This window comes from Ranitomeya variabilis, chromosome 1 (genome assembly GCF_051348905.1).
Source record: "Ranitomeya variabilis isolate aRanVar5 chromosome 1, aRanVar5.hap1, whole genome shotgun sequence".
Lineage (NCBI taxonomy): Eukaryota > Metazoa > Chordata > Amphibia > Anura > Dendrobatidae > Ranitomeya > Ranitomeya variabilis.
Window position 1 is genome coordinate 66,047,339 of NC_135232.1, and position 13,751 is coordinate 66,061,089.

At 41.5% G+C, this 13,751-nt stretch overlaps 1 protein-coding gene across 2 annotated transcripts in view; it reads right to left on the reverse strand.

Moving 5' to 3' along the window:
- Positions 1-11,696: 11,696 nt before the first annotated feature.
- Positions 11,697-13,751, reverse strand: part of LOC143805334 (phospholipid-transporting ATPase ID-like) — a 159,292-nt gene continuing 157,237 nt past the window's right edge. For both annotated transcript variants that reach the window (XM_077284563.1, XM_077284572.1), the window contains exon 28: positions 11,697-12,384. In XM_077284563.1, the coding sequence (XP_077140678.1) occupies positions 12,181-12,384 (204 nt within the window). In that variant the 3' untranslated portion in view covers positions 11,697-12,180. The remainder of the gene's footprint in view (positions 12,385-13,751) is intronic.

Sequence of the window (13,751 nt, forward strand, 5' to 3'; positions counted from 1 at the left end):
AGTTGCACCAATAACATGTTCGCAAATGTCCACCCCTGATTGGAACCATAGGAGAGATGATACCACAGCTACAGAGGTGACCGTCTGATAGCCTAGCTCGACTACCCAGCTCTCCTGAAGACCCTTTCAGCTTTTTGAGACTTGGGTGGAGGACATCATCTCTGAAAATAGGGTCCCACAGCTGCACCCCAACCGTTTGAGCAGCACTCTAACACGAGTAAATTGCCTGAAAGCAGAAGGGGGTGCGAAGCCCCTGACTGTGTCACTGAGGATGATAGCATTCTCCAGGGATTTCTCCTGAGTGTTTCTTGTGGTGGGATGCAGGTCTGGACAGCTGTCGTCATCATATTAGATAGATTAGAAAAAGTATATGTGTGATTATGCTTTATAGGGAATCTGTCACCCCCCGAGATGTATATGACCTTTTAATATGGGCATACAGGTAATAGAAATGTTAAGCTAGTCCTATCTGTATGCCTCATATTAATGGTCTTGTTGTGGAGAAATATTACATTCAGTCTTTAGGCTAATGATCAGCCCAATAACTTATCATAACGCACAATATGTTTTCTCTTTTGTTATTGCACTGTAATTTTGCACTTTATGTAATTGACCAAAGGATTTAACTAAATGACTCTTATGAAAATAGATTTAGTTAGCAAAATATTTAGTGGGAATGTGTTATGAAGCTTTTATGTTTTAGGCATTGACCACTCTCTGGTTATTATTAACCAATGTGTATAATATTATTAATATTATTATTATTTATTATTATAGCGCCATTTATTCCATGGCACTTTACATGTGAAAAGGGGTATACACAATAAAAACAAGTACAATAATATTAAACAATACAAGTCACGACTGGTACAGGAGGAGAGAGGACCCTGCCCGCGAGGGCTCACAATCTACAACTATATGAGATTATTAAAAGGCATTTAGTGTAGAAATTCAGCATTGCCTATATTTCTATTTCCCATATTTCCTATTTGGTGCTGAAATTCAAGAAAGGCCATATTAGTAATAGTCCTATCATCTCAAACACATTCATCAACAATAACCAGAACATGGCCAATCCTTTTAATCGTAGTTCAAAGTTTTGCAAGAATTTATTTTAAAGTATGTCACCCCTTATATCATAAAATAAACAGAAATGACTTTTCTAATACACTGGCATGTCCAGAAGAGATCCCTTATTAGCAGTCACCTCATTATCATAAGAAGCAGGATTACAATGAGAGATAACAGAATCCACCATTCACAGTAGGTAGTGTCACAGCTCACCTCTTCCCCCTTCCTGCACAATGACATCTGCATGTCACTAAACATGCGAACATGAATAGAAATCTCTCCCAAGGACATAGAGTCCCCTATAATGTCTTATGATATATATACTGTATATGTCCAATGTCCATATCTCCAAACAGGCAAGAGAGCAGCTTCCATAAATGTACAGGAAACAGAATACAATAATCTGCAGTCAGAAATACAGATTATACAAAAGATTATAACAATCTGATTTCACTTAGCTTAAAAAATGTATGTGACACATTCCCTTAAAGAAAAATAAAGAAAAATATACCTAAAAAGATTATTGGATATTTTAAGAAATGTTTAATACGTTAGAGTAGAGTAGGGCCCTGCCAAAAGAGTCTACCTTGTCGTGGTGGCAGGCTTAAATAATCTGTTGGTCAAAACAAAAGCTGATGGTTATGTGATATGGTTCCATGGGAACTGTTACCGTGTGATTTCCTTTTCCTTCATGTTGTTTAACTCCATTTTGTATAATAATTAGAACATTTTCAATAAAAACAATTTGAACAATAAACAGAATATCTGCTTAGTAAAAAAAATATGCTTTTGTGACTCCTTCATGAACATCATGTGCTAAAGAAGAGCCACGTCCAGCTGAACCAAGGTGAAGAATGATAATGGACTTTATCTGGTCACTTCACAAATATTCTTGATGGTGCCCATCAGGAGGTGGCCAGTTGCTGTGATTTTTATTCTCATGCCGAATTAGTATGAGAAAAAAATTGCAGATCTGCTCTGCCCCCTGGTATAACATTGGGCTTAGTGCTATCTGATAAGACATCGGAAAGTTCTAGGCCATATTATATGGTTATGTGAAAAAACTTATTGTAATGAACTAATTTCCTTTAAAATTGGAACAGCTGTGATCATGTTGGTTTATTATCCAAAACAAAGCAAAACAGGAAAGGATAAGGAATTTCCAAGCGTACAAACCTAGCAACAGTGACTCGCTAATAAATTCCTCCAGCACTCCTTCACCAAACCAACTTCTCCAATTCCTATGTCTTGCAGCAATGGCTAACTCAGAAAAGGACTTGGTAATGGAGGCCAGATTTTATAGGGGAATGGAGTGGCTAACCGAGCTCAGCTGAATGCAGGAATTTCCAACTTGGCCAATTAACCCCTTTTCTGCTGAAAGAAACACACACGTGTAATACACTGGAGAAGTGCTTCTTCTCAGTGGTGGAGTAGGAGCCACCAGACGCTGCAGTCTTCTGGCTTCGCTCTGTAGCGGTAACCCCGTGACAGTACCCCCTCTTGTACGAGGGAGCTCCGGAACCTCAGGGCCAGGTTTATCTGGGTGCACAACATGAAAGGTTCTAACCAGTCTGGTCGCATGGACGTCAGAAGCTGGAACCCACATCTTCTCCTCAGGACTGTACCCCTTCCAATGTACCATATATTGAAGCGACCGACGATCGAGATGAGAGTCTAAGACCTTTGCTATCTGGAACTCCAGATTACCATCAATAATGACAGGAGAAGGTGGTAGAGGCGAAGGTACTGCAGATGCCATGTACTTCTTGATAAGCAAACGGTGAAAATCATTATGGATTCTAAAGGTAGGTGGCAGAGCAAGGCGGAATGCTACCGGATTTACGACGGCTAAGATCTTATAACGACCGATAAACCTGGGACCCAGTTTCCAAGACGTAACCTTCAGCTTAACGTTTCTCAAGGACAGCCATACCAAGTCACCAACACACAGGTCCGGACCCACCAAACGTCTCTGATCAGCCACACTCCTATACTTGGAACCCATCTTTCGCAAACTATTAGTCACCCTCTCTGCCATATGGTAGAAATGGAAGACGAAAACCATTCTTCCTCTGGTAATCCGGAAGGGTGATTACCATTGAAAGAACTAAACTGGGGATGGAATCCATATCCCGAAAAACTTACCGGTTGATTCTTGACAATGATTACTTACCGCAAATTCAGCCAACGTTAAGTAGGTAACCCATTCCTCCTGATTCTTGGACACGAAACATCTGAGATATGTCTCTAAATTCTGATTAACCCATTCAGTGTGCCCGTTAGACTGCGGGTGAAAAGCAGAAGAAAAAGACAAATGGCTCCCCAGACACACTGTTATGGAAGATCTGTGGATGACACACTGTTACGGGGAATCTGTGGGTGTCACACTGTTATTGGGGATCTCTGGGTGACACAGTGTTATGAGGGATCTGTGGGTGATAGTGTTTTGTGGGATCTGTGGGTGACACACTGCTATGGGGGATCTATGGGTGACACACTGTTATTGGGGATCTTTGGATGTCACACGGTTAACGGTTATGGTGTATCTGTGGATGACACACTTGTTATGTGGGATCTGTGGGTGACACTCTTTGGGGGATCTCTGGGTGACACAATATTATGGGGATCTGTGGATGACACACTGTTATTGGGATCTGTGAATGACATTGTTATGGGGATCTGTGAATGACACACTGTTATGGGGGATCAGTGGATGACACACTGTTATGGGGGATCAGTGGATGACACACTGTAAGGCCTCCTTCAAACGTCAGTGTGTATGGTACGTGTGGTGACAATTTTCACAAGTACTGGAGATACTTAAACAAGTAGACTCATTCAAATCTATGGGTCTGTGCATGTCAGTGTGTTCACATGGACCATTTGTCCAAGTGCAAAACACATAGATATGTCACTGATGACACATAGATAACAGTACTCTAATTCCTGGTGTTACAGAACCCCCCAGCACCAAGAATATGTTATGCAGTATATGTATGTATAATAGGTTCCATGTGAAATGCATCAGTCCACAGGCTGCGCCCCTGGACAAGTTATTCTCCTTCTGACCTCCCCCACCTTTGTAATTCCCACAGTAAATATCGGCAGGCTCCGGCCACCTGCGGCTATTGTAATGTATGTCTGGCCTGCTGTTTTTCTATTGGCCTGGCAACACATGGAAAGATGATTGCCCTTTTTGGAAGATCAATCCCGTTGTTGCAAGTGTATAATGCCTAATGAAGTCAGGTAGTGTTTACTAAAAAAGTAGCGAGAAAATCTTAGAATAATTTTTCCGGGTAACTGATGACAATTGCCCATTTCCGTGGTTTTGATAAATAAAATATTCACATTTATGGACATTTTATTCAGTCCTCCATGATTTTCTGCCTCCTATAATCCTTGTATCCTATGAAAAAGTAAACAAGATGCGATAGAAATGCCCTAATTCCTCAAAAACAGAGGGTGCAAATGTGTTTGATAAAGTAATCCCAGAAGTTCTAAGTGGGAGGTGGAAATACAGTTTCACCCATGCCCCTCCCTTATGCGAACCTTCAGAACCAATCAGAAGGAACAAGCCCTCCCCTAAGGGAACCCCCAGAACCAATCAGCAGAAAGAGGTGGAGCCACATGACTTCACAGGAAGTAGGCTGCTTATAAGGTGTCAGACGGCAGAGATGACTTTTTCTGGCTCCAGATTGGCACTTCAAACGACAAGTTTTAGGAAGTATTTATGGCTAATATTTCAAAAAGAAGTCACATTCCCCTTTAAGATCTCTTTTTGACTTCTTTCCTTCCTCACTAGGTCATTATTCTTTCATCCTGGCAAACTACAAGGAACCTGCATATAGTGAAGGTTAAAAACTAATCTAAATTAGAATAGTATGAAATTTAAAATAAACAAAAGTGTGTCTTTTTAGTTTGTGTGACTTTATAACAGGTATGAAAAATTAAAAACCTTAAATGACTCATGTAGTGCTATATAAATGCTGGGGCTACATGGTGGTGGCACAGCCAAAATTCAGTCTATGCCGCTGTTATATCGTGGCGTAATGGAGACCCCTAGGTTAGTACGACAAGCAAGTCACAAAAAAACTATTGGTTGTGACTATTTGCAACTCGCTTTTCGAGGTACCGTAGTGGTGACAATGCAACCCCCATTCACATGCTTTATGCTGTGACATCTTTGGCTGTGCATCTGGCATTGTGGCCAAAGTCGCTAATTAGCCTCGGCCTGAATCTCAATTATTGTATAATGAAATGTACAACTGCTACAATGCCTCGTCAATTCTCTGCATGCTGCTGGTACAGTATTCTGAACATCTAGATGCAGAGTACCTTCCTGACATGGTCCTGTGTACACTGCTGGTAGGTTTGTTACAATGTTTCTGCTGAAGTGTAAATACAAAGGCTCCGATTCATCATTTGCAGGTTTTTTTTTTAATTCCCTTTTCCTTCTACATCTTGTTATTTGTTGACTTTTTTTGTCCAAAATGGTGCACGTGGTTCAATAATGTTGTTTATTTTTGTTGTTTACAATTTTTGCGCCTTTTTAGCACAAAAAGTCGCATGATCCTAACATAAAAATGTGGCACGTTAGTCTTCAACTGGGGAAAAATATATATCCTTAAACTTTACTCCAGGCAGTGACTGTCGTGAGATGTGCCACAAAAATGCGACATGTTAAAAAGTCGCGTTTCATGAATCTATCGAAAAACATATGGATTGGTAAAATTGTTGAAGAAAAATAAAAAAGACTAATAAGAGAAAGACAACTTAAAAATGGTGCAAAATGCATAAATACTAAAGTTACTAAAATTACTCCCAGAAACAACAATGATGAATCCGAGCCAAACTTTTTTTTTTGTGCACTGGCAGCAAGCAGAGATTTTGACAATGGCAAGGAATGGAAACACAAAGTATAATATGAATTTGGAGAATTTCTCATCAATAAAAAAGCAACGTTTTTATCCTCTTAATATTTTGCAATCATCATATTATACAGCACGGTGTACTTAGAATTGCTCATTTTGCCTTTCTACCCAGCTAATTCTTCACTTTTCTTTGCTTTATGTAGAAACACGAAGTCTTTTTTCTCCTACATGAGTCACCCACTCTTCAACTCCCAGCTGCTCCTTGCTCTGTCAGGGACTTTTGCAGTGACTAATGACTCATGCAGGGAAAATTTACCTCCTATTTCTACACAGAGCTTAGAAGGATTCAGCTTGTTAGTTTTTAATCACCTGTCATAGACCTATAGAAAAGAGAAGAATTATCTGGGTAGAAAGGAAAATGAGCAATTGTACGTACACAGTGCTGTATAATATGATGACTGCAATATATTAAGAGGATAACAATTTTGATGGGAGGAAGAGTGCTTCTTTAAGCTCATATAGGAGAACAGACGAGCGGCTATTGTAATGTATGTCTGGCCTGCTGTTTTTCTATTGGCCTGCCCTCTGTATCTGTGTGATATATTCTGTGTGCTGTGAATAAAGTGTTGTTAGACTGGAAATACGTGGAGAAGCAGTGAGATTTTATATGCACCCATGTAACCAAGGAATTTCAGCCAGCGTCCTTCATTCAGAATCCAGCAAAAGCAGAGTGGACCTCCTGAACCACGGGGTGGTACTGAAAGAGGTACTACAGCACAGTAGACCCCATTACACCTGGATATTCCACAGTCTGATGATGCCTGGTAACAACTCATGAATATTGTAGGAACTGGCTTGACATTGCAATTTCTATGTGTGCTAAGCTTGGTGATGCATACTTGTACTCATGATAGTGCTGGTGCTGTATTCATGTACTAATTATGATTCTTTATTTATGTTCTGATGATGGTTCTGGTGCTGTATTCATGTACTAATTTTTGTTCTGATGCAGCATTCATGTATTGATGTTGGTTCTGATGTTATATTCATGAATACATAAAATCCCTCGAAAGGTGGACTGGAATACATTTGGAAAACATTTGCGCGTATACAAAAAGTTGCAAATGATGAATCTGGCAAAACTCCACTATAGAGGCTGAATATATATACAGTCATTTATTCATCTGTGAAAAAAATATTACGTTTGTTACAGAGACAGGAAACAAACAAATGACAGGAATGATACAAAATAATAAAATGTCTGCACAGCACAAGGGCTCCGCAGCATATTATAGTGCAATGTCTCCATACCAAAGATGGAGGCATCAACGTGATGGGGAAGTGGGGGGTACATATATTAGTTTCTAGTGATTTTTTGGCAGTGACCTCATTTTATACTTAAATTATCTTTAAAAATAGCAAAATATTAAACATTCTTTAAATGATCACATTATGATGCATTGGGATACCCTTATATTTGTTCATTTAAGTGCCTTTTCTTCATGTTTTTACTTTATCAGACAAGTATATAAAAGTATATAAATATGCTATTGAAAAATATATAAAATGGAGGACCAGAGTCTCTGGGAAGACAATCAATTATACTGATATATGCCGTCTCTGCTTAGTGTTGCGAAATTCCAGATGAAGCTGCAGTGACTTGCTAGAAACAATCGCCTGACTATCTAAATTTCTGGAATATCAGATGTAAAGTTGTAGAAAAACTGGTGGTTGTCACTTTCCTGAATACCCCATCTGCCCCAACAGCTTCTTCCCTGCAGAATAACATTTTATAACATGGATTCTGCATATAATGCACCAGCTGGTGGACACATTTCAGACTTTAAACCCGGTCAAATCCTTTAAATTTGACTGGTCACCTGCATAAATGTATGTATATTTTTTTCACCTGGTGTAAATGCTGCTTTTTACCAAGTGGGCATGGTCATCAATACTTCTCTCCAGGAATCTTTTTGATAACCATGCCCTGTTGGCTACACACATCTGTGTATCATGGTTCGAGCCCGGACTGTCTGTGGTCTCTTGATCTGATCTGCCGAGGCTGCCAAGTTGGGGCCAAGAGACCTGCGGACGGTCCAAGCCCGTACTGTCTGCCAGTAGGGTTGAGCGAAACGGGTTGTGCATTTTCATAAGTCGCCGACTTTTGGCAAAGTCGGCGTCTCATGAAACCCGACCCGATCCCTGTGCGGGGTCGGCCATGCGGTACGCGATCTTGGCGGCAAAGTCGCGTTTCGTATGACGTGTTTAGCGCCATTTTTTCAGCCAATGAATGAGCGTGGGCAGAGTGATGACATAGGTCTTAGGGGAGTGAACGCCTATCGTCATGTTATCGCTTGTGCGCAGTAGGGATTTGTGAGAGAGAGAGAGAGAGAGAGAGAGAGAGAGAGAAAGAAAAAAAAAAAAAAAAAAAATTCCTGCATTGGGTTTCGTGTTTCGGCCGATTTCACTCAACTCGACTTTTAAGACAGTCGGGTTTCACAAAACCCGACTCGACCCTAAAAAACTAAAGGTCGCTCAACCCTATCTGCCAGTACCTAATACGACCGGCCAAGGCTGCCAAGTTGGGGCCATGAGACCTGCGGACGGTCCAAGCCCGGACTGTCTGCCATTGCCTAATCCGACCTACCGAGACTGCCAAGTTGGGGCCAACAGACCTGCAGACGGTCCAAGCCCGGACTGTCTGCCATTGCCTAATCCGACCCGCCGAGGATGCCAAGTTGGGGCCAAGAGACCGGCGGACGGTCCGTGCTCGGACTGTCTGCCATTGCCTGATCCGACCTGCCGAGGATGCCAAGTTGGGGCCAAGAGTCCTGCGGACGGTCCGTGCTCTGACTGTCTGCCATTGCCTAATCCGACCTGCCGAGGATGCCAAGTTTCCGCCAAGAGACCTGCGGACGGTCCGTACTTGGACCATAATATACGCATGTGTTACACTAATGATTTTATTAGCTGAAGTGCCCTGACAACTGGTTTTCTACACCCGATATGCGCTCATGGTGGTTGTCACTTCCCATCTTACAAGTAATCTCAGGTAATATAAACATCTATTAAAAGAATGAAATCCCTGAGCATCTCTTACAGGAAAATTTATAAGGCACTTTATATAGAAACGTTATATACAGAAGAGCTGTCTAGTCATATCTTATAGGGGCTGCATCAATGAGGGTCCGACAGCTGGGATGTGAATAATTAAAATGAACACGCACCTCCTCTGCTTGTCCACACCAGTTTTTTCTTGGCCACTGGTATTACTGGGGTCCTTGGCTGACAAATTTAGATAATGTCTATTGTCTGACCAGTAATAATATATTTTTACTAAAAAGAAGGTGGTTCTTAAAGGGCAACACATGGAAAGATGATTGCCCTTTTTGGAAGATCAATCCCGTTGTTGCAAGTGTATAATGCCTAATGAAGTCAGGTAGTGTTTACTAAAAAAGTGGCGAGAAAATCTTAGAATAATTTTTCCGGGTAACTGATGACAATTGCCCATTTCTGTGGTTTTGATAAATAAAATATTCACATTTATGGACATTTTAATCAGTCCTCCATGATTTTCTGCCTCCTATAATCCTTGTATCTTATGAAAAAGTAAACAAGATGCGATAGAAATGCCCTAATTCCTCAAAAACAGAGGGTGCAAATGTGTTTGATAAAGTAATCCCAGAAGTTCTAAGTGGGAGGTGGAAATACAGTTTCACCCATGCCCCTCCCTTATGCGAACCTTCAGAACCAATCAGAAGGAACAAGCCCTCCCCTAAGGTAACCCCCAGAACCAATCAGCAGAAAGAGGTGGAGCCACATGACTTCACAGGAAGTAGGCTGCTTATAAGGTGTCAGACGCCAGAGATGACTTTTTCTGGCTCCAGATTGGCACTTCAAACGACAAGTTTTAGGAAGTATTTATGGCTAATATTTAAAAAAGAAGTCACATTCCCCTTTAAGATCTCTTTTTGACTTCTTTCCTTCCTCACTAGGTCATTATTCTTTCATCCTGGCAAACTACAAGGAACCTGCATATAGTGAAGGTTAAAAACTAATCTAAATTAGAATAGTATGAAATTTAAAATAAACAAAAGTGTGTCTTTTTAGTTTGTGTGACTTTATAACAGGTATGAAAAATTAAAAACCTTAAATGACTCATGTAGTGCTATATAAATGCTGGGGCTACATGGTGGTGGCACAGCCAAAATTCGGTCTATGCCGCTGCTATATCGTGGCGTAATGGAGACCCCTAGGTTAGTACGACAAGCAAGTCACAAAAAAACAATTGGTTGTGACTATTTGCAACTCGCTTTTCGAGGTACCGTAGTGGTGACAATGCAACCCCCATTCACATGCTTTATGCTGTGACATCTTTGGCTGTGCATCTGGCATTGTGGCCAAAGTCGCTAATTAGCCTCGGCCTGAATCTCAATTATTGTATAATGAAATGTACAACTGCTGCAATGCCTCGTCAATTCTCTGCATGCTGCTGGTACAGTATTCTGAACATCTAGATGCAGAGAAACTTCCTGACATGGTCCTGTGTACACTGCTGGTAGGTTTGTTACAATGTTTCTGCTGAAGTGTAAATACAAATTCTCCGATTCATCATTTGCAGGTTTTTTAAAATTCCCTTTTCCTTCTACATCTTGTGTTATTTGTTGACTTTTTTTGTCCAAAATGGTGCACGTGGTTCAATAATGTTGTTTATTTTTGTTGTTTACAATTTTTGCGCCTTTTTAGCACAAAAAGTCGCATGATCCTAACATAAAAATGTGGCACGTTAGTCTACAACTGGGGAAAAAATATATATCCAAAAACTTTACTCCAGGCAGTGACTGTCGTGAGATGTGCCACAAAAATGCGACATGTTAAAAAGTCGCGTTTCATGAATCTATCCAAAAACATCTGGATTGGTAAAGTTGTCGAAGGAAAATAAAAAAGACTAAAAAGAGAAAGACAACTTAAAAATGGTGCAAAATGCATAAATACTAAAGTTACTAAAATTACTCCCAGAAACAACAATGATGAATCCGAGCCAAACTTTTCTTTTGTGCACTGGCAGCAAGCAGAGATTTTGACAATGGTAAGGAATGGAAACACAAAGTATAATATGAATTTGGAGAATTTCTCATCAATAAAAAAGCAACGTTTTTATCCTCTTAATATTTTGCAATCATCAAATTATACAGCACGGTGTACTTACAATTGCTCATTTTGCCTTTCTACCCAGCTAATTCTTCACTTTTCTTTGCTTTAAGTAGAAATAGGAAGTCTTTTTTCCCCTACATGAGTCACCCACTCTTCAACTCCCAGCTGCTCCTTGCTCTGTCAGGGACTTTTGCAGTGACTAATGACTCATGCAGGGAAAATTGACCTCCTATTTCTACACAGAGCTTAGAAGGATTCAGCTTGTTAGTGTTTAATCACCTGTCATAGACCTATAGAAAAGAGAAGAATTATCTGGGTAGAAAGGAAAATGAGCAATTGTAAGTACACAGTGCTGTATAATATGATGACTGCAATATATTAAGAGGATAACAATTTTGATGGGAGGAGGAGGAGTGCTTCTTTAAGCTCGTATAGGAGAACAGACGAGCACTTTGTCCCTTTGCGTTGCTCTATCTCACTACGTTTCCTGCTAATTTACATAATTAAATACAGGCACAAAAAAGAAGCTTAAATTACAACAGCAATGGGGACAAAAAATGATTATTAACTTGTGAAATCACAACACTATGGACACCGAAGTTGGAATTACCAGGTGACATTTCAGGCAGCATTTAATCCTTATTCTGGGAGGAATTTTCAAATCCATATAAAGATGCCATTAAGGAAATTGGTTGCAAAAACAAAAATAGAATTAAGGAAAGTAAAATGGTTTTCTATAAAACGAGGAAGCCAAGTGCAATGGAAAATGTCTACAAAAATAAGCTTTGAAATCCTTTGGCAACGTATCGATCCCTGTGTGATAAATTTGGCACTGATATCTGACAATGTTACATTTAAATAATTGAAATCTTTAGTAAACAGCTTCTGTCTCTTTAAAATCCCCAAATCCAAGATGGCCACCGCATGACGTAAACATGGAGGCCACTTGCATATATGGCTTTTTATCCCGTCTCGTTCATCCACAAGGAGCTCAGTGATAGGAAAAGTTGGAAACCAGCCGTCGTCCTTTCTCGAGGCACGATGACATTCATAGTCGTGGATTGGCGCTGTCATGCCCTCAGTCTTATCGCCTCTCATTGGGGGAGAACCTTCCTGTTTGGTGGAAAGGTATCTTGGAACGGAAAGTTTTGCCCGAGGTGATGAGGTCTCCATAACCTTGTGTGTGGGAGAAGGCGTATCCAGACCGGCGGGAGCTGGTGCGGCGTATCTTCACTTTGCGCGGTGGTGGAACTGGGCGCTTTTTCGCCTCTTTGATTTTCCTTTGAATCTGGAGATTAAAGAAACCATTGTTAGATATTTCTAGAAGAAACAAAAAAATATATTTGTAATTTATACAGCACCATTAATTCCATGGTGCTGTACATGAGAAAAGGGGTTACATACAGGGTTATATAGATATCGTTTACAGTAAACGAATTTACAATGACAGACTGGTACAGAGGGGAGAGGACCCTGTCCTTGCGGACTTACATTCTACGGGATAATGGGGAAGAGACAGAAGGTCGGGGGTGCGGCAGCTCGGGAGGTTGGTGACGCCGCAGCTCGGGCAGTTGGTGACGCCGCAGAATGGTTATTGCAGGCTGTAAGCTTTACTGAAGAGATGGGTTTTCAGGTTCCGTCTGAAGGATCCGAGGGTGGTGGATAATCGGACGTGTTGAGGCGTGGAATTCCAGAGGATGGGGGATATTCGGGAGACATCTTGGAGGCGGTTGTGTGAGGAACGAATAAGTGTGGAGGAGAGTAGGAGGTCTTGGGAGGATCGAAGATTACATGAGGGAAGGTAGTGGGAGATTAGTTCATAGATATAGGGAGGGGACAGGTATTGGATGGCTTTGTAGATCAGTGTTAGTAGTTTGAACTGGATTTGTTGGGGAATTGGGAGCCAGTGGAGGGATTTGCAGAGGGGAGAAGCAGGGGAGTAGCGAGGAGAGAGGTGGGTTAGCCGGGCAGCAGAGTTGAGGACAGACTGGAGTGGTGCAAAGGAGTTAGCGGGGAGGCAACAGAGGAGGGTGTTGCAGTAATCGAGGCGGGAGATGATGAGGACATGCACAAGAGTTTTAGTAGATTGTGGGCTGAGGAAGGGACAGATTCTGGCAATATTTTTGAGTTGGAGGCGACAGGAGGGGGCAAGAGTTTGGACGTGCGGTTTGAAGGACAGGGCAGAGTCGAGAGTGACCCCGAGGCAGCGGATTTCAGGTGCGGGAGAGCGCGTGATGCCGTTTACCGTAATAGATAGATCAGGTAGGGGGGATACGCGAAATGGGGGAAAGATGATGAGTTCGGTTTTGTCTACATTGAGTTTTAGGAAGCGAGAGTTGAAGAAGGAGGATATGGCTGATAGACACTCCGGAATTCTGGACAGCAGAGAGGTGACATCTGGGCCAGAGAGGTAGATCTGCGTGTCGTCCGCATACAGGTGGTACTGGAAGCCACGGGACTTTATGAGTTGTCCTAGGCCAAGGGTTTAGATGGAAAAAAGTAGGGGCCTTAGGACAGAGCCTTGAGGGACTCCAACAGAGAGAGGGCGGGATGAGGAGGTAGTGTGGGAGGGGGAAACGCTAAATGTGCAGTTGGAAAAGTATGAGGCGATCCAGAACAGGGCAAGGCCTTTGATGCCAAGGGAAGAAAGAATTT